Here is a 20,888-nt window from a genome sequence, read left to right as displayed (position 1 = left end):
TAATATCAGCACAAAAACTGTGTGTTGGGAGCTTCATGGAATGCGTTTCAATGGCTGAGCAGCTGTATGCAAGCCTCAAATCACCAAGTACAAGGCCAAGCGTCAAATTGAGTGGTAAAGCACGCCGCCACTGGACTCTGGAGCAGTGGAAACATGCTCCGTGGGGTGAGAAATCACATGTTTCTGGCAGTCTGATAAATCTGGGTTTGGCCGACACCATGAGGATGTCACCTGCCTAACTGCATTGTGCCAACTGTAAACATTGGTGGATATGGGATAATGGTATGGGAATGTTTTTCAGGGGTTTTTCCAGTGAAGGGAAATCTTAATTCTTCAGCATACCAAGACATTTTGGATTTTGAATGCTATGCTTCCAACTTCGTAGGTACAGTTTGGGGAAGGCCCTTTTACTTGACTGGCCTCAACCCCATCGAGCACCTTTAGGGTGAACTGGAACGGAGATTGCAAGCCATGCCTGCTCTTCCCAGAAGAGTGGAACCTGTTAAAGCTACAAAAGGGGATCAATTACATATGAATGTCTATGTACTTAGAATGCAATGTCATCAAAGTCCCTGCTGGTGTTGTGGTCAGTTATCCCAATAGTTTTTGTCCATATAGTGTATTTTATACACTGTATGTATATATAGTATTTTTTAACTAAATGGGGTTTACTTAATAAATCAGGAGCAGGGCCGGCCGAAGACTTAACGCCGCCTGGGGAGAAGTTTAAAATGCCGCCCCCCGCCGACGCCGGGGGGGCGGCATTATCTACCCCACCCCCACCGGTACTTACCCTTAAACAGTCCTGCGGCGAGTCTCCCTGTGCTGCCACGGTGCCGGCTTGTAATGCTGAGCGCCGGAAATTCACGTCACTTCCGGCGCTCTGCATTACAAGCCGGCACCGAGACCGAACAGGTAAACTCGCCGCAGAGGAGAGAGAGAGGGGCGCCGAGCGGGTAAGCGAAAACCACTCGGTGCCCCTCTCTCTCTCCTCCGCTTCAAAAAAACAAAAAAAAAACGCTTGGGGCGGCAAAGTGCCGCCCCTTCTGAAGTGCCGCCTGGGGCAATTGCCCCAGTCGGCTCTATTGTAGGGCCGGCCCTGATCAGGAGTTACACATTTCAACACCCTGATAGTATAATGCATATGAAGGTCCAATCCTAGTGAGCTTTTAACAAAAGAATGCGTAGACACCACAGTAATTTAACTATGCAGCAAGAGAAACTTGTAAGGGTCGGCCCTTCTTAATGTATGATCAGGTCAGCTGATTGCAAATATAGTTCTCCTGCTGCTATGATTCCCTTGTTTAGAAAATGCAGTACTTCAGAACACGGTTTTCCACCTGTAGTTCCTTTTGGGTGGGGTGGATTTGGCTAAAGAATAGGTGGGAACCTGGGTAGAGCGTCTTCTTCAGCAAACACGCCCCAACAACAGATTGCTGTCTTGGAAAACAAAGCATACGAACATCATACTTTCATAATTCTACCCATGTACATAACAGAATGTGACTATATGACCAAGAGATGCCTGACCTTCACACCTAGAGCTTGTTGGATGCTCTATTCCGAAAACATGGGTATTAAGATGGCCCCCTTTGCAGCTAAAATAGCCTCTCCTCAGGGAAATCTTTTCACAAGATTTTTGAATGTGGCATCCAAGAGTATTTGCGACGTCAGGCACTGATGCTGGACGAGATGGCCTGGCTAACAATCTGCATTCAAATTTATCCCAAAGAAGTTCAAAATGGATTAAGGTCACTTGGGTCTCAAACTCGTTAACCCATATCTTTATGGACATTGCTTTCCGCATAGGGGCACAGTCATGCTGGAACAGGAAAGGGTTGTCAACACACTGGTGTCACCAGGTTGGAAACATACAATTTTCTAAAATGTCTTTGTATGCTGTAGCATTAGCATTGCCCTTCACTGGAACTAAGAGGCCAAACTCAAACCCTGAACAGCTCCAGGTCATTATTCCTCCTCCACCAAACTTTACAGTAGGCACTATGCATTCTGGGATAGGAGATTGGGCACTGCAGCATGCAGCCAGTGGCTGAATATACCTGGCTGCATGCTACGTGACCAAAAATATGGAGGGTATGGCACCACATTTCCAGCCATTTGACTTAAAGAGCCAGGGCTGCCTTGTGATTGCCAGTGTCAGCCCTGCCTAATACACTGTGCATAGGATTAACCCCTTTACAACAAAGACCATATATATACGGGGTCACGATGCAATGAGCAATCGCTTCCTAATCATAATCGGTGTTGCTGACATGCCCCTACCCCGATCACTTTTTTATTACCGCCACTCACAAGATGGCGGCACCAACTGTCAAATGTCAGAGTTCACAGAGGGTCTATCCAGACCCTCCTGAGAACTCTCGAGCTCCCCATGCAGGTTGAATGCAAGTCAATGGAGCCCAGCTCACTAATCACAATGATTAGTAAAATAAAAAATAATAAAGAATTTGGTAACATGTAAAAATAATCCCCCACTGCCACAAACAAAAGTCCAAATATATAAATACATATATATATATACCCAAAAAGTATTTTATGAGCAAGTCCTACAATTAGCGCTATATCGTCACAAAACTTGTCGCATGGAAAGAGTTAAAATATTGGCATTTTAAATGCCCATGATTTGATGGGGTAAATGGAATTGGCCGGCTTCAAAGATGTCCCAAATATCGGACATGGGCACAGACTGACCAGATGTCTAAATACACAACAAACCCATGCATGGGGGGGTATCGCTGTACTCAAGAGATGTTGCTGAACACATATTGGGGTGCTGTGTGACCTGCAATACAATGTGTGTGAAAAGAAAATTACTACCATAAAGTTTGACAAAGGCTGATGGTAGGATTAGTGCATGGAAAGGGTTAAAATACCACCATTTGAAATACCCTGGGGTGTCTAGTTTTCAAACATATATGGTTTGATGGGGTAAATTGCATTGGCCGTCTTCAAAGATTTCTCAAATACCACATGAGGCAGAATGACCAGATTTCGGGGAAAATGGTTTTGAAAAGCAAAATGCTACTTGTAATTATTGCCCAATAACTTGCATGTTTTTTTCATTAGTTTTTGCAGATGAGTAAAAGATTTTTCAAATAAAAGTGAGAAAAAAAAGTCTCTTTTCAAGAAAAAGTCACCATATTTTATAATTTTTATATTCATTTAGGCGATATGCTATAAATAATGGTATCTAGAGAAAGCCCTGCTTGTCCTGAAAAAACCCCAATAAGTCTTTAAGGGGTTAAGATCACTTGGTACCCATATTATTGCTCTCATCCTTACATCTATACACTTAATACTTAAAGGAAAGAACAACTACAGTGACTATGAATGTAGTTGGTTTTTTTTTCTGGTATCGACCAGTACATTTATTGGCGATCGTTGTACGTACTTTAGGCAATTGTAAAGTACCTTTCGTATATCCACTTCCAGTGCGACTGGTTCTGTCTTTGAGGAGCGAAAGAGTTAATCCCGTGATCGCATACACAATGTCACTACGGAGGCCTGTAAGGGATAGAAAGCTTTCAACGCTTCTGTTTTGGTGCTTTCGGTAGCCGGTACGCGCACTGTAGAAGCAACAAAACTATATTTCCTTTTGGTTTTTCACGCGCGACGAAACCGAATCCTATTGGACTTCATCCGGGCTGTTGCTTGCAAAGTGCCGCCGAGGGACAGCTCGAGGTGGGGAAGGTGCATATCTTACTCCAGGCCGGGGATCCACTGCGTTGTAGGCCGCAACGCGGTGCGTGTGTTCCACGATTTTCTCAACGACTTTTGCTTTATAGGAAGAAAAGGAGCTGGTGTGTTTATATAAATGCGTGTCTATATTACCCAATGAAACCTCACAGGGCTTTGTAATAATGCATATCAATGGGGTGAAATATTCCTATATATATATATATATATATATATATGTATATGTATGTATGTAACATGGAGTGTCTATATTGTGATCAGACCAGCCTGAAAAAACGCTATTTGCCTGGGCTTTGTGGTAGAATGGGCACAGTGGCAGTACATAGGGATTTTCTGGTGTTTCCTATAACTTAGTAATTGTATAGAAAATGTTTTACATGGTCGCTGGCGATTGTCTAAAAAAATAAGTAAATAAGCTTGGCGAGAATGTGTATGTTTTTAGAAATACATAACTCTTCTATGCTATTAGTACGGGTAGTAAGTACTTCAGTAGATTGTTGAGGGTAAGAAGGTGCCAGTCGGATAATCCCAGTGTATACGTTTTACTCCCCGTTCCCTCCTTAACCGTTATCAGTAAAAGTGTTGCGTTTATTTTTCCATAGGTGTCCATAATATGGGTGACTGTTCTGATCTGCAGTATGTCAGCCCGTATGCATTTGAGGCGATGCAGAAGGTGGACGTGGTGCGCTTGGCTGCCCTCAGCGATCCTGAACTGAGACTTCTCCTGCCTTGCTTAGTCCGTATGGCGTTGTGCGCTCCGGCGGATCAGAGCCACAGCTGGGCTCAGGACAAGAAGCTGCTTCTGAGGCTGCTTTCGGGAGTAGAAGCTGTCAATTCTATAGTGGCTCTGCTGTCTGTGGATTTCCATGCATTGGAACAAGATGCCAACAAAGAACAGCAGCTCAGGTAAGACTCGAGTCTCTTCACTTGGTGCCATCTATCCTATGTACATTGAAGCATGGTTTCTTTTGTATTGGACCACTACCTGAAAAGAGGTTCAAAACTATTCTATCACTGCACTGTTCTTAATTTATGGCTGTCATTATAAACTATCAGTTCCATAACCATTCTATAATTCACTAGCCACAGTGGGCAAACTGCTTTTTTTAAAGGGCAGTGTCCAAATCCTCCTTAAAGATAAATATAGACTGAAAATAAAGCTCATGCCAGAGAAAATCAGCATACATTTATTGTAATTAAAATGTATAATAGTGTAAACATCGCAGATGCTAACATTTATGTACTGGGATATTTGCTTTCATGGCTTTTAGATTACATTGTTGCTTGTTTGTACACAACTATTTTACACTTCTGTCCATGCAGCTCCTCATGTCCTTCAGAGCTGGTTGACGTTATTCCTTCAGCAGTGTAACGCTTTAGCATTCTGGGCATCAGCCCTACCGTACCTACGTTAGCTGTCATCTAAAACTAATGAGAAGTCTCAGAGACACATTTCCACTTTCCATGTAATATGCTTAGAGTAAATGTTATCTCAAGGTTATTTTCCAAACTCTCCGTAGACACAAGCTTGGAGGAGGCAGCGGTGAAAGTATATTGGTATCACAGCTTCAACATGGCCTGACTCTGGAATTTGAACACAGCGATTCCCCCCGTCGACTGCGTCTTGTTCTAAGTGAACTGTTAGCCATAATTAATAAGGTACCGAATTTTTTTTTTTTGTCCATTTTTAATCTACGGTAGTTTAACTTTTCATTTAGTTGTATGTTGAGATATATAGAAATCGATTATTTTGTATTCTCTAATAATGTAAATTAACCCACTGTCACCCACTATGATCTGGTTTTGCATTTGCTTTTGTTGTGTGTTTAAAACTGTTGGTAAAAATCATAGGTTAATAGAAAGAGGAATTTGACAGGATTAAAGAATTATTTATGAAATACCTAGTTTGTAGCATATTATCAGGTGACATTGGAAGCAACAGGTCACGGTTTTGCCATATTGGGGAGGCACGTAAACTGTTTTAAGTGAGACCCTGTTGACCACAGAGAAGTTAACTAGAGTTAGTTTCATGTCTCTGTATAAAGCCGAACACAGTCATTTCTTTCTTCCATCTTTGTAGCGGCTCTAAACTATTTTTGGCAATAAACAATGAAAAAAACATTATTTAAATTAAGTTAGATTTGTAGAATTGTTAACTTGAAAGTAATAGCCCCCAGAAGTGGCAGAAACTGGTCTCCGACTATACAGGAGCCGGCTGAGTGCAATTGGATCCTTAATTAAAGAGGTATTTTTCCATACCAAACCCTTAATTAATTTTTTGCTAAGGTTTAAAAAAAAAAATGCAACTCCACCGTTCTTTCGGCATCAAAATACCAAGTGCCTGTCCAAGAAAACAATATAATAGCAAAATCAATACAGGATACATGGCAAAGATACAGAGCGGTTAACACAATGCCATTGGTCATATTGCTTCAGAAGGAGCAGGTGTGGCAATACCTGGCAGTACCTTGCCATATAACAGGATGTATCTGGCAAATTTCATAGATTGGGAAAGAATGATATCAAGGAATTCCCTGGTAGGTCAGTGACTGGGTCGGGGGGACACCTCCAACTGGAGAGCTCTGTGAATACGCAAAAATACCCCAGACCTATCACACACCTGCTTTTTCTTCTGACATCCCCCTACGTTTGTAGGAGTGCATGAAATGTATCGACATAAACTGGGAAACCGAGACCTGTGAATCTCATAAAGGAAACCGGTTTCTGACTATAAGTAAGGATAATTATCTGTCCCAAATGGTACAGGACCCGACCAGAGGGGGCGCCCTACTGGACTTAATATTAACCAACAGACCTGACAGAGTAACTAATGTGCAGGTCAGGGGACATCTAGGAAATAGTGATCACAATATGATACATTATAACTTGTCCTTCAATAAGGGAACTCTTAGAGGAGCCACAAGAACTATGAACTTTAGGAGGGCAAAGTTTGATCAACTAAGAGAAGCCCTTAACACTGTAAATTGGGAAAATGTCCTCAAAAACAAGAGTACAGACGCTCAATGGGAGATTTTTAAGAATATCTTAAATTCTCACTGTGAAAGGTACATACCGTATGGGAATAAAAGAGTCAGGAACAAGAGAAAACCAATGTGGATAAATAAAAATGTAAAGGGGGCAATAAATGGCAAAAAAAGGCATTTAAGCTACTAAAACAGGAAGGCAGTGAGGAAGCACTAAAAAGCTATCGGGAAAAAAATAAAATATGTAAAAATCAGATAAAAGCAGCAAAATTGGAGACAGAAAGACTCATTGCCAAAGAGAGTAAAACAAACCCCAAAATGTTCTTTAACTATATAAATAGTAAAAAGGTTAACAATGAAAGCGTTGGCCCCTTAAAAAGTAATGAGGGAGAAGTTATAGACGGGGATCAGGAAAAAGCTAATCTATTAAATATATTCTTCTCTGCTGTATTCACAGAGGAAAATGAAATGCCAGGTAATATACAGCAGGATGAGATAACTGCCCCAGTACATGTCGCCTGTCTAACCCAGGAAGAAGTGCAGTGCCGCCTAAAAAAAATCAAAATAGACAAATCACCAGGTCCAGATGGCATTCACCCCCGCGTTCTAAGGGAGTTAAGTAATGTAATAGACAGACCCCTATTTCTAATATTCAAGGACTCTATAGTGACAGGGTCTGTTCCCCAGGACTGGCGCATAGCAAATGTTGTGCCAATATTCAAAAAGGGGACAAAAAGTGACCCGGGGAATTATAGGCCTGTTAGTTTAACTTCTGTTGTGTGTAAACTGTTTGAGGGTTTCCTAAGAGATGCTATTTTGGAGTATCTCAATGAAAATAAATGTATGACTCCATATCAGCATGGGTTTACAAGGGATCGGTCCTGTCAAACTAACCTGATCAGCTTTTATGAGGAGGTGAGCTCAAGACTGGATCGGGGTGAATCGCTGGATGTCGTATATCTTGATTTTTCCAAAGCATTTGATACGGTGCCACATAAAAGGCTCGTACATAAAATGAGAATGCTTGGGCTGGGGGAGAATGTGTGTATGTGGGTAAGTAACTGGCTCAGTGATAGGAAACAGAGGGTGGTTATTAATGGTACATACTCTGAGTGGGTGACTGTTGCTAGTGGGGTACCACAGGGGTCAGTTTTGGGTCCTATTCTTTTTAATATATTTATTAATGACCTTGTAGAGGGATTGCATAGTAAAGTATCAATCTTTGCAGACGATACTAAGCTCTGTAACGTGGTTAACACAATAGAGGACAGCGCACGATTACAAATGGATCTGCATAGGTTGGAGGCTTGGGCTGGGATGTGGCAGATGAGGTTCAACACAGATAAATGTAAGGTTATGCACATGGGGAAGAAAAATCCAGGCTGGGAATATGTATTAAATGGGAAAACACTGGGGACGACTGACATGGAAAAGGACTTAGGAGTTTTAGTTAACAGTAAATTTACCTGTAGCGACCAGTGTCAGGCAGCTGCTGCTAAGGCAAATAAAATCATGGGGTGCATCAAAAGGGGCATAGATGCCCACGACAAGGAAATAATTCTACCCCTGTACAAGTCACTAGTCAGACCACACATGGAATACTGTGTACAGTACTGGGCACCAGTGTACAAGAAAGATATAGTGGAGCTGGAGAGGGTTCAAAGACGGGCAACCAGAGTAATAAGGGGAATGGGAGGACTACAGTACCCAGAAAGATTATCAGAATTGGGGTTATTTAGTTTGGAAAAAAGACGGCTTAGGGGGGACTTAATAACTATGTATAAATATATAAGGGGACAGTACAGAGATCACTCCCAGGACCTATTTATACCCAGGACTGTATCTATAACAAGGGGACATCCTCTACGGCTGGAGGAAAGAAGGTTTCTACACCAGCACAGACGGGGGTTCTTTACAGTAAGAGCGGTGAGATTATGGAACTCTCTGCCAGAGGAAGTGGTGATGGTAAACTCAATAAAAGAGTTCAAAAGGAGCCTGGACGTGTTTCTTGAAAGCAATAATATTACAAGTTATGGATATTAGATTAATAGGGACAGAACGTTGATCCAGGGATTTATTCTGATTGCCATATTTGGAGTCGGGAAGGAATTTTCCCCCTGGTATGGGGCAATTGGCATCTGCTTCATAAGGGTTTTTTGCCTTCCTCTGGATCAACACAGTAGGGACACAATATGTATATAGGTTGAACTTGATGGACTTTGGTCTTTTTTCAACCTTATGAACTATGTTACTATGTTACTATGAACTATGTATCACAACCCCAAAAACACATTTTGGATTGAAAAAGATATAGACATAGAGGCATAAGTAGATAATCTTTATATCATCCCAGACTCAAAAGGGCAATTAAGTACTTGGTAGAATATAATCTCGTAGAGACCTGTAGAAACCTTTTTGGATATTAACGTGTTCCTCTTTTATCATTGCTTAAGGTTGCAGATTCCGGCGGAGAGTTTTTTATGAAATCCTCTGAGCTTTTTGAAAGCCCTGTTCACATGGAAGAGGCTGCAGATGTGCTGTGCATTTTACAAGCAGGTATTAATAAAGCTTGTTATATCTATTCAAAATCCTAGACTGCGCATTGGATGCTTTAAATGCTGACATTTTGCTGCTCTAAACTGTAGGGACACTCCATCCATCATATGTACATATATGCATATCATAACTCTGTAGCCCCTTTACATTTTTGTGTACATGCACCCTCCCAGTTAAATGCCCTGGAAATATGCACAAGATTTACTTACCTATAGTAAGATCGAGGCCTGGCTAGGGGAATGCTGCATGCCAGGGCCTGTTCAGACCCCCTGTGTGCATGTGTGGAAACGCCTACTGTTTATTGGAATGAGGGCACTATCCTGCCACTGATTGGCTGTTTCAGACAACCAATCAGTGACGAGAAATGTCATGCTGCAGCATGGCTTTCATTCACTCACAGAATGAGCATTCTTCTATAGTGGAGTTGCCTGGAACAATAAACTGTCAATTTTAATTAATGTTTGTGTGTATATATATATATATATATATATATATATATATATATATATATATATATATATATATATATATATATATATATATATATATGAATTCTTGCACTCTGCTGCAAATACACCAAAAAGAGCACTCTTCACAAGAAGAATGATGCAAAATGCAATTTATTATGTCAACTTTGATCTCTTTTTGTGAGAACTTTTATCAAGACCACGGTGGAGTTTCTTGTAAATAAATCACTCCTACGTCTGTTGCAGAGTTACACACTCTTCTGCCAATCACTGAAATGGCTGAAGCTCTTCTTCATGTCCGCAATGGGGCCTGGTTCCTTTGTCTGCTTGTAGCAAACGTCCCTGACAGTTTTAATGAAGGTAAGAAGTTCTGAGGATAATTGTTTAATTTTGTTCTGTTTATGCAATATTTAATTTTATGTTGTGTAGTGCCATTACATTTTGCAAGGATCCGCCCACTTTATTTTTATAGCTTCATATACTGTATTGTATGTACTGTACCAACTTTAGCAACTTTTTTATGCATTTTAAGTGAGACGATAAAGAAATATTCATTTTTTACTTCTATTAGTTTGCAGAAGCTTGATAAAGAATGGAGAACGTCAGGATGAGGAGAGTATCGGAGGGAGACGCAGAACTGAAGCCTTGCGTCAGTTGTGCAAGATGAACCCATCTCAGGCTTTGAAAGTGCGAGGCATGGTGGTAAGAATCTGGTCTCGCTGTGTGAGAAAAATATTATTATTGTGGCGGATATGTTTTGTCTACCTTTATGACTGCAAATGCAGGGCTGATTTTAGACACTTGAGAGGCATGGAGAGCTGATTCATAAACCATAAAAGCAATAAAATATATTTTTGTTCACCTACAGTAGTCTCATTATAGATTTTGTGCTTGATTTCTTTTATTCCGAAAAATAAATGTCATTATGACCACATTTTGGTGTCTTTATATTTCATGGTTAAGTATGATATAAAGGGTATCCTGCACATTGCATAGATATGCAGGTTATCTTTTTTAATAAAATGCTATGTCAATCAGAGAGTGAAATTATTTGTTTTTGTTTTTTTGGGAGAAATGCATGTTTCTATTTGTGTATGTCTGTGTTTTAGCATATTTTCCACTAGAATTTTATGAGCTCCATTACATTTGACATTCTATTTATTAAGTATAATTCAAAAGAATGAACCTGACATACTTTTCACAGTGAAACATACGTTAACAGCTTCTTCTAAATAACATTTCAGGTAGAAGAGTGTCACCTCCCTGGACTAGGAGTGGCTTTAACTTTGGACCATACCAAAAATGAGGCAGGGGAAGATGGTGTGAGCAACATGGTGTGTTTTGTGAGTGGATTGCTCCTCGGGACGAATGCCAAAGTACGCACTTGGTTTGGAACCTTTATCCGTAATGGACAACTGGTAAGAGATGATTTCTCTGTTTAGTTTACCAGATTTTGTTTTTTTACTTTTATTTGTATGATTCAAATGTTCCCATTTTCTTCAACCAGTACACGTTTAGGTGGAGCTTCCCTCTGCAGAACATCTTTTCAGCTAGCTAGTTTAATTTATTTATATATATATATATGTATGTATGTGTGTGTGTGTATTATACATGATTCTGTTTTTTCTTTAGAGAAGGAGGGAAAACAACAGTTCTGTGCTATGGCAAATGAGAAGGCAGCTCCTCCTGGAGTTAATGAGCATCCTTCCTTCGGCTAGCAACACGCCTGCAACAGAAGAAGCTGAGTCTGGCGGATCTGTGTGCTCTGGACTGAAGGAGGAACACGTTATAAAAGCCAGTGCACTCCTGCGTCTCTACTGCGCATTAATGGGAATCGCTGGCCTCAAGTACTTCTTTTCATTTTATTTATGTTCTGCATAGCAATACTTGCAATATTTTGATAAATGTCTGAATATTTCCTAGCAGCAAGACTCGGCAGTCTGTGTGATCATAGAAGTCTGTTGCTCAGTGCCCCTGCTATTCACCGCTAATAGTACATAAATTAGTTTATACTTCTGAAGCACAGAACCTGAATGACCAGAGATGTGTCTTACTGTTGATACAACAGTTCTATCACTGCTCTTGCTGTAGTGAATATGTATATATGTGTATATATATATATATATATATATATATATATATATATATATATATATTCACTACAGTAAGAGCAGTGATAGAACTGCAGGGACACAATTTATTAGTGCATAGTCCCAGTCACCTGTATGTATAATACATTCCATCCATGGAAACAGAGGAGATAAAGAGTATAAAATGTATACTTTCTTTTCTTATCTAGATCATATAAGTCTGTCTTCAGGATGTATTGTGTTACATCTTATATCTACCTAACTTTTTGTTTTGCCATCTTTTTTTGTCATCTTTTGGGCAATTCTCTTGTACATTATGTAAGCTATTATTGTGTGCTTGGGTATACTGTTTTTTTGTTTTGTTTTTCCCACGTGTGCACCATTTCTGTTGGCATGTCTGGTGAGATGATGCCAGAGGTGGTGACCCAAACAGGACATGAGGACATGATTTCTTAAATCACTTTAGGTGTTGGGGACAACCAGCAAGAATACTTTGCACCCCACAGCATCAACCCAACTACACCATTAATGTCACAAGCAGAAAGAAGAGTAAGTTGTGCGTGTTAAAAATCTGACCCTTTTCCTTTAATAATCGCAGGCCAACTGATGAAGAGGCAGAGCAGGTGCTTTTGCTGATGACAAGCCGTCCGCCAGCCACTCCTGCGGGCGTGCGTTTTGTGTCTCTCTCTTTCTGCATGCTGCTGGCTTTTTCCACACTCGTCAGGTTAGTTGAAGGATAGGTTGTGCTACCATATAACTGGATACATGAGCTTCTTGACCTATTGATACATTCGGCCTCCGTTAGAAGAGGTCAGTGAGATAGCTGTAAAATAAATCAGTTACTTTAACTCCAGTAAAGTCATTCGGCTAGGAGAGCATACTTAACCATCAGATGTTTGGTGGCACTGTTCTTTTGAGCCTTTAAACCAAAATGTAAAGTACCCTGTAAACATTAAGCACAAATTAGCAAACTTGCCCCAAATAGTTTTCCTTTCGGTTGAGAATCCTTTCCGGAGAGCCGTTGCTTTGCGGGAAAACGTTTTAACATTAAACAAAATTGCAAGTCTTTTTTGCTAAACATTTTATACTTCCATGTGCGTTTTTATGAGCTAATGGTAATGAAATGATCTTAGTTTTGAACAAACAGAATGGCTTTTATTTTTGCGTCTTGAACTTTTGCAGTACACCAGAACAAGAGCAGCTGATGTTGATTTGGTTAAACTGGATGATAAAAGAAGAAGCTTATTTCGAAAGGTGAGCCTATGTTTTATTCATTATAACATGGTATAAATAGTTATTGACGTCAAGGTTTCCGACAAGAGGAGAGGGATTTTTTTCTTGTAAAACTAATTTATTATTTGTCCTTTTGCAGTACTGCTGGTGTGTCCGCATCATTCGGGGAGATGCTGTTATTGGTTGCTATGTACTTCCATAGCAACCAGCTTAGCGCCATCATTGATCTGGTCTGTTCCACTTTGGGAATGAAGGTGATTAAAACTCTGTCCTCTAACATTTACATTTATTTGTTACCGTCGCCTAATTCTTACGCTCTGCAATTAAAACGGGGGCAACTGTGGTAAAGATTAATTTCTAAGTTTCAAGATTATGCAAAATTTGTATTTTGAAGAAATTAATTTATTAGGGCCAAAAATAAATTATTTCTGAGTGCTCCATTTTTTTTTTTCTTGATTTATACCGGCTTACATATTAAGCCAATCCATTCTGACTTTTGTTTTCCTAGATTGTCATTAAACCAAGCTCACTCGGCAGAATGAAGACTATTTTCACCCAGGAGATATTTACAGAGCAGGTGAGGGGACACTTCTTACATAATATGTGGGAAAATGATTTTTTAGTTTTGTGGTTATCCCAAAGAAGGTATTTCCATTGAATGTTAAGCCATTTGCACGGGTTATTGGGCAAACATTGGTCAGTGTTAAGTCGTATAACTATATCACTTAAATAAATCCTTGATGATTTCCGTGCAGCTCTGAATGATTACTCAGTTTATCCCATGTCCTAAGGCAAAGCAGTAAAAGTGAAAGCTTGGGGAAAGCATTTGGCACCGAAGCATCAAACAGGCAGCTTGTTCAATGAAATCTTTGCACGCCAGCTCAGTAGCACCATCTAATGGTTGCATTTTGGCATTTCATAGGATTATTTTGTTTCAAGTAAAGCATGCTGTGTGTTATAGTGTGGTTATGTGTGATGATGTGGATTACCCTAATACCGCTCTTACCGAGTCTTTTGCCATTTAATGCTATGCAGTCAAAGTAAACTTGACATCTATACTGCCTCTGTATATACAGTATACATTATACAGTGATGTATGAATATTCTGATAGGTATTGACATTTTTTTTTCTTTTCAGGTTGTGACTGCCCATGCAGTTCGTGTCCCTGTCACAAGCAACCTTAGTGCTAACATTACTGGTTTTCTGCCCATTCACTGTATTTACCAGCTGCTGAGAAGTCGCGCATTTACAAAGCACAAAGTGTCCATAAAGGTATGGTGGCTTATACATATTGGGGTTTATTCACCAAAGTGGATAGGGGGAGTTTGGAGGAGTACCGTGCTTTCACGTTCTTGGCATCACTGTAAATTATGAAGGACCTTCCCCGGTGGACTTGTGCTGCAGAAAGAGCTTGTCTGGTGGTGTATGAAGCATGTTTAACCCCTTAAGGACCAAGACCTTTTTACACTACGGGACCAGAGCAATTTTCATGTTTTCCCTATGTCTCTGTTGAAGTGTACTTTGGCCATTCTTCTAATTTATGTAAATCAGTGGCCATTTGGGTTATTCATGAACCTGTCAAAATGTTGTATTTTTTTCACTTCAATTTATGCCAAACCCAGATTTACCCATCAAACTGCCAAACAGAGAAGGGTGATTCGGCATGCCACAGAATACGTTTCTGCTGCTCCAGTGGAGTCTAGTGGCAGCATGCGTTACACCACTGGATCTGATGAAAGAGAGAATGAGAGAGAATATGAAATCACAGAAAAATATTATACGCACTGGTTATAAAGCAAAACACAGGTTTATGTGGAGCTGTCCTAGTAACGGAGAGCTCTGACACATACTCATACACGCAATTATTGCACTTTTTGACTTTAATGCATTTTTAATTTTGGTCCTTTTTGTCTTTTTTACTTTATCCCAGGACAGCAGCAAGTACAGTTTGTTTCATGTGCTCGCCTTATTTATTTAACTATTTTGTAAATCCTGTTTGTTCTAGGACTGGATCTACACCCAGCTTTGTGAGACAACCACCCCCTTGCACCAGCAGCTGTTACCTCTTATTGATGTTTACATCAACTCTATCATCACCCCTGCATCAAAGGCCAGTCCAGAAGCCACCAACAAGCCAATTACAGAGCAAGAAATACTGAAGGTGTTTCAGGGAATCGTGGGGGAGAACTCCCGGCTTGGTCAGCGCCACACAATAACTGCTCAACTACTAATGCTCTATTATGTTCTATCCTATGAAGAAGCGCTTTTGGCAAATTCAAAGACACTAGGTTGGTAATGTCTACAAAAATAAAGAAATTAAATATAATAAGGTCACAAAATAGAAACATGAATTTAAAGTCATCACCTCTGGTATAAACCATATTCTTCCAACGTCTTCTGTAACTTACTTTCTAACATTGTACAGTTCACTGCTCTTCATTCTATTCACAATTATCGCTTCTTGTTAAGTTATTTCTCCCTTGCTGACAAGTTTCTGATTGCCATTGATTGATTGATTGGCTGTGTTTGTGAAAGTGGGGTGAGGAGAAGGAGAAACCTTTAGGACTTTATATGACAAGCTAAACTTTTATTACATTCCACGAGGTAAACGTTTCAATGAAATATCCTCACAACATTTTAACTGATTACAAAACAAAAAGGCACAAGCAGTAGATGTTTCTTAATAGATACATTAAGTTGTGACAAGCTGTTAAGGACACAATTTAATTAATTTGCAGAATCTTGAAATAAAAATGCTTCTTATACTCTAACATTGTAATGCTTCTATGGAATATGTGTGATTAGCTAGCAACGTTTTTCTTATGCTTACATTTCCAGCAGCCATACAGAGGAAACCAAAGTCTTACTCTTCAGCTCTTATGGACCAGATTCCAATAAAATATCTTATCAGACAGGCACATGGTCTACAACAGGAACTGGGAGGTAGGTGTGAGAGTTATTTAATATTAAAGATATTTTTAATTGTTGTATTAATTGGTTAGTAGTGTTTTATACCCTAAATTTTTTTTAGTAAAATGACAAGTAAACTGTCATGTTTACTATGCAGTGAGTTGCACCATACCACTCAGACCTATGTTTGAGCACAAAGATTAAGCTACAGATTTCTGGTGATTTGAAAGGTATGGATTGAGTTAGCTGAGCTATCCACTTAGATTTAGTAGTAAAACTGTATTCCATCTATGGAACATACAATACATTCCATGCTATCTCCTTTCCAGACAAAGCATAATGTACTATGGAAGTATATTTCCTCATGATTCTGGATGTAATACTGTGATCATGCATGTAAGTAATGCATACATCTAGTCATAGTCACCCGATTTGGTTTCTAATGCAAACCCGAAGCATAATGTCTTTGGTGTTCCACTAGTGGAGTATTATGGAAATCGCTGCCAATCCTATGGGCTTTTTAGAAGAAGCTGCCGTGTGAGACAGTTTGTCAACATTGCATATTTAAGAGGCACCTGCACTATTGGCAGGGTCTGAAAAAGGGAGAGACATGCACAAGCCTAGAATATTGGCCAACATAGCCTTTGGGTCCACGTGCGTGTTTACATATGTAATGTGTGTTAATGTCTTTCTTAGGCTTACATTCTTCCTTGTTGCGTCTGCTTGCCACTAATTACCCCCATCTGTGCATCGTGGATGACTGGATCTGTGAAGAAGAGATTACTGGGACAGATGCTCTGTTAAGAAGAATGTTGCTGACCAGCTCTGCTAAAAACCATTCCCCTAATCAGCTACAAGAAGGTAAAATGGGCTTTTCATTATTGCGTTATTGTTATTGATGTCTGCAGATAAAACTTGGCTTTTGAAGAAGACAGCTGACCCAGGGTCATTCCAAAGATTGTTAGAACAGTTTTACACAAAAACACGAGACAAAAATAATAGCATGACCAAAATGAGACTCCATAGTGAACACCACAGTGCAGGGTGCAAACAGAGCACACTACATCCCAGAGTTATTCCGTGGCATTGATGGACCACAAAAAGTAGCTAAATAGTTAGCAGGTTACCTCCGTAATAACACTAGACTTAGAGTATAGTAATTTCAGATTGCAAGTGAGATTTATGGAGCACTATGGAGATTTGCCACAATGGAAGAAACCCTGTCATACAATAATACAAGTGGGCAAAGGGTCAGACTTCCCATATTAGATAGTAGCTTAAATTGCTCTTTTAACAAACTATACAATTTGAGTTATTAGTAGAATCATCTTGGGAGCTCAAAGCAGTCTTGTGTTCTGGTTGGTCTGTGTATTATTAGAGATCATGGCGAGGCACATCTCTGGACCCTAGGCACTGCAACTGTTAAATTGTTTGATCATAGGTTTAATTAAATGGAGGTATTTTCCAGCTTATTAACATAACCGACATCTTGGTTTTTTTTGTCCTTCCTTTTTAAGCCTTTTCACTGCTCCAAAGCAACCACACCCAAGTAATGCAAATTTTGGAGCATTTGACATTACTTAGTGCCAGTGACCTCATCCCTTATGCCGAAGTGCTGACCACTAGCATGAACCAGCTCCTGAATGCCGGAGTTCCACGGAGGATCCTTCAGACGATCAACAAGCTCTGGATGACCTTGAATACTGTTATGCCAAGAAGGTAATATGATCAGTTCATAAAGTGTCTGACCATAGTGAGAAACCAATGCAAGGTCCCTACTGATTGCTGTACTTTCAGCTTGTTTTCATTTAAAGTCAGATCCAAGGGTTTGTTTTTTTTTTCATTTTATTTCACATATAGCATTAAATGTTGAGAAAATACCAACTTTGCCTTAAAAGCACCCATCTATTGGAAATTTTACATTTTACATTTTAACAATATCTATTTTAAATTTTATTTACCTGCTAGGTTGTGGGTGATGACGGTGAATGCATTGCAACCTGAATTAAAGCTAGCGCGAAAGCACAAGTACACACAAAACGATCTAATGATTGACCCTCTGATTGTACTTAGATGTGATCCCAGAGTCCAGAGGTTGGTGTTTTTTGTTTTTCATTTGTTACGACTGCGATGTTCTCCTCCAATATTCTAGTATATAATGTTAAGCGCTAACATGGTGGTTCCTTACTTGTCTTCTCAGGTGCCCACCACTAATGGATATTACTTTGCACATGTTGAACGGATATCTTCTAGCATCCAAGGCTTACTTGAACTCTTACTTGAAGGAAACAGCGGATCAGGATATTAAACCATCATCTAACAATGCTGCGGGTCTTGCTGGACAGGCTGAAACTATGGAAGTTACAAGAGAGGAGCTGAAAAATGCATTGCTTGCTGCACAGGTAACTTTTTGTGCACCTCTAGAAGGTTTTTATTTGCACAGGTGGCTTTTTCTTCGATGGTATACCTAATCCTGGAATATTATTAAGTGGAATCAAATTATTAAACCATATGGTGTATTTGAATGCTCATTCGGTTTTAGGTTATAGTTGTGGCCTTTTATTTTAGTGAGGTATATATCTGGGCAGGTCTGTGCTATGGTGCTTGGTGTACGTACCGATTTGTCTATGCTAATAAGGTTTATTATGTTGATTGATATAAACGAAAACATTTGTTATTTGGTAAGTGATTGTGCGCTAATTGATTTTCTTGGCTTTAATGTTAGGATAGCGCTGCTGTGCAAATCTTGTTGGAGATATGTCTTCCAACAGAAGAGGAGAAAAACCAAGACTCTTCCCAGCCCCTGGAAGGAGATGAGAACCTGCTGTGTAACCTCAGAGAGGTGCAGTGCCTTATCTGCTGTTTGCTGCATCAGATGTTCATTGCTGACCCCAATATTGCCAAGCTGGTGCATTTTCAGGTATGCCTCACATCATTGCTGTTTATAAGGACAACTGGTGTTCTCTAATTGATCCTCCACCTCTAGGTAAAATCACCACATGCTACTATATTCAGTACTGTGGCAGTAGTATATACTTTCAATTATATTGATATAAACCTATAATAATATAAAGATATATAAACAATAATAATACAAGGAAAAAGTCAACTAATATATATATATATATATATATATATATATATATATATATAGCATTCAAGTTACTGCTGATTAATACATTGGAAATAACAGAAATGCCATGTAAGTGTATGAAAAACATTGACCCTCATAAATTACTCTTTAACCAATCTCTTGCTTTCTTTATTGAAACAGGGATATCCATGTCAGCTGCTACCCTTAACTGTTGCTGGAATACCCTCAATGCACATTTGTCTGGATTTTATCCCAGAACTCATAGCTCAGCCTGAACTAGAGAAGCAGGTGATTTCCATAAGAACAGTACAATTCAAACGTGACATCCTGTATTGTGTTAACAGTTCATTTTGGTTGTGATACAGTTGTTTCTTCAAGAAATATAGCACTACAATATAAACAGATTACATGTGCTTTTCCTCTTAGAAAATACAAACTATTTTTATGCTAAGCAGATAATCCGTAGCCGATCTGTAATTTTATTCTTTCTATGGAATCTGTCACTCTATGAATCAAATAAATCATATTTTAAGTCTAGATCAGAGGGCGGAGGGGGTAGACCTAAGCAAGTAAACTGATGTTACCTCTTTTCTTATATATTTAATACTATTATGAATGTTATCTGCAAATTACATTTTATTTTTTTATTTGCTTGTCCATAGTTCTGTAGGATGCAGTGATTAACTTTGTCTTCGCTTAAAAAAAAAAATAATTTTTGCCATTACAGATCTTTGCTATACAGCTTCTTTCATACTTGTGTATCCAGTATGCATTGCCAAAGTCTCTCAGTATGGCTCGCCTGGCTATCAATGTAATGGGAACTCTGCTCACAGGTAACAGATACTTTGTTTCATCATAATTCATCATAATTCACCACATTTTATAAGGGTTGTCTTAATTCTCTGTTACTTTATATGAAAATAAATTGCACAGGAATTTAGATTTTCTATTGCTGCATTTATTTATTTCTGGTATAATAATCTCCAGTAGGTTGTGGCTCTGGTTTATTCTCCTGCCAGGTCTGCATATACAGTCAACCCATAATTTTAACATTTGAGCTTCACTTGACAAGGATCGAACAGTTTCCCACAGTATGCTGATTAGTAGGTACAATTGGTATATAATTATTATTATATTTTCTTCTTCTTCTCAACCCACAGTCCTAACTCAAGCCAAACGGTATGCGTTTTTTATGCCAACGTTGCCATGTTTGGTGTTCTTCTGCCAAGCTTTTCCTCCACTATACGAGGATGTCATGTCACTTCTCATACAAATTGGACAGGTGTGCGCGTCAAGTGTTGCTACTGAGACAAGAGATATCGATCCGATTATTACGCGTAAGTAGAAGAGTTTTCAAAATCAGTGTCAACTTTTCATCTATACATTGTGCTAGCCAGACTGTTACACGTTATGAGGGTCCAAGGACAGCTTGGTAAGCCCTGTGTAATGTGTAGTTAAATCATTACAATTATTTTCAGTCACCTTACTCTTTGAACTGTGCGTAATACAAGGCCAAATTGGCCCTTCTTTTAGCACATCTTCCCAAGAATGGCCCAACAAAATGCATACTGAATTCATGGAGTTGACAGAACGCATCTCCTGCGTTGTATATTAAAACCTGATTATTCCACGTTATTTAATCCTTTTTTGCACTTTAAAATAGGTCTTCAGCAGCTGAAAGAGAAGCCAAAGAAGTGGACTGGTGTGCACAGCCTTTCATTGTTACCAGCCAGCGGCGTGAAGGTCACTGAGAGCTTAGACCCCGAAGTACAACTGTGCCAACGTGTGGAACGTACCATAGTTGAAATAATTAACATGAGTGTAACAGGACTATAA

General features: G+C 39.4%; 1 protein-coding gene across 1 annotated transcript; it reads left to right on the top strand.

Annotated features, from left to right (window-relative positions):
• The first annotated feature begins 4,330 nt into the window (after positions 1-4,330).
• On the top strand, positions 4,331-20,888 carry LOC149286278 (integrator complex subunit 2-like). The gene is made up of 23 exons (XM_089494301.1): positions 4,331-4,623; positions 5,238-5,376; positions 9,155-9,257; positions 9,971-10,084; positions 10,296-10,426; positions 10,969-11,142; positions 11,357-11,571; positions 12,413-12,538; positions 12,997-13,068; positions 13,187-13,301; positions 13,556-13,624; positions 14,186-14,320; positions 15,054-15,336; positions 15,887-15,991; positions 16,655-16,819; positions 17,476-17,677; positions 17,927-18,052; positions 18,159-18,360; positions 18,684-18,878; positions 19,233-19,340; positions 19,780-19,885; positions 20,213-20,389; positions 20,716-20,888. Exons 1-23 carry the CDS (start codon positions 4,331-4,333, stop codon positions 20,886-20,888), a joined length of 3,528 nt encoding a protein of 1,175 aa, XP_089350427.1.

This window comes from Sceloporus occidentalis, unplaced genomic scaffold, assembly GCF_023333645.1.
Source record: "Sceloporus occidentalis isolate IW3139 unplaced genomic scaffold, rSceOcc1.0.p SCAF_71, whole genome shotgun sequence".
In the NCBI taxonomy this organism is placed as follows: Eukaryota; Metazoa; Chordata; class Lepidosauria; order Squamata; family Phrynosomatidae; genus Sceloporus; species Sceloporus occidentalis.
This window is presented reverse-complemented; position numbering and strand designations above follow the sequence as displayed.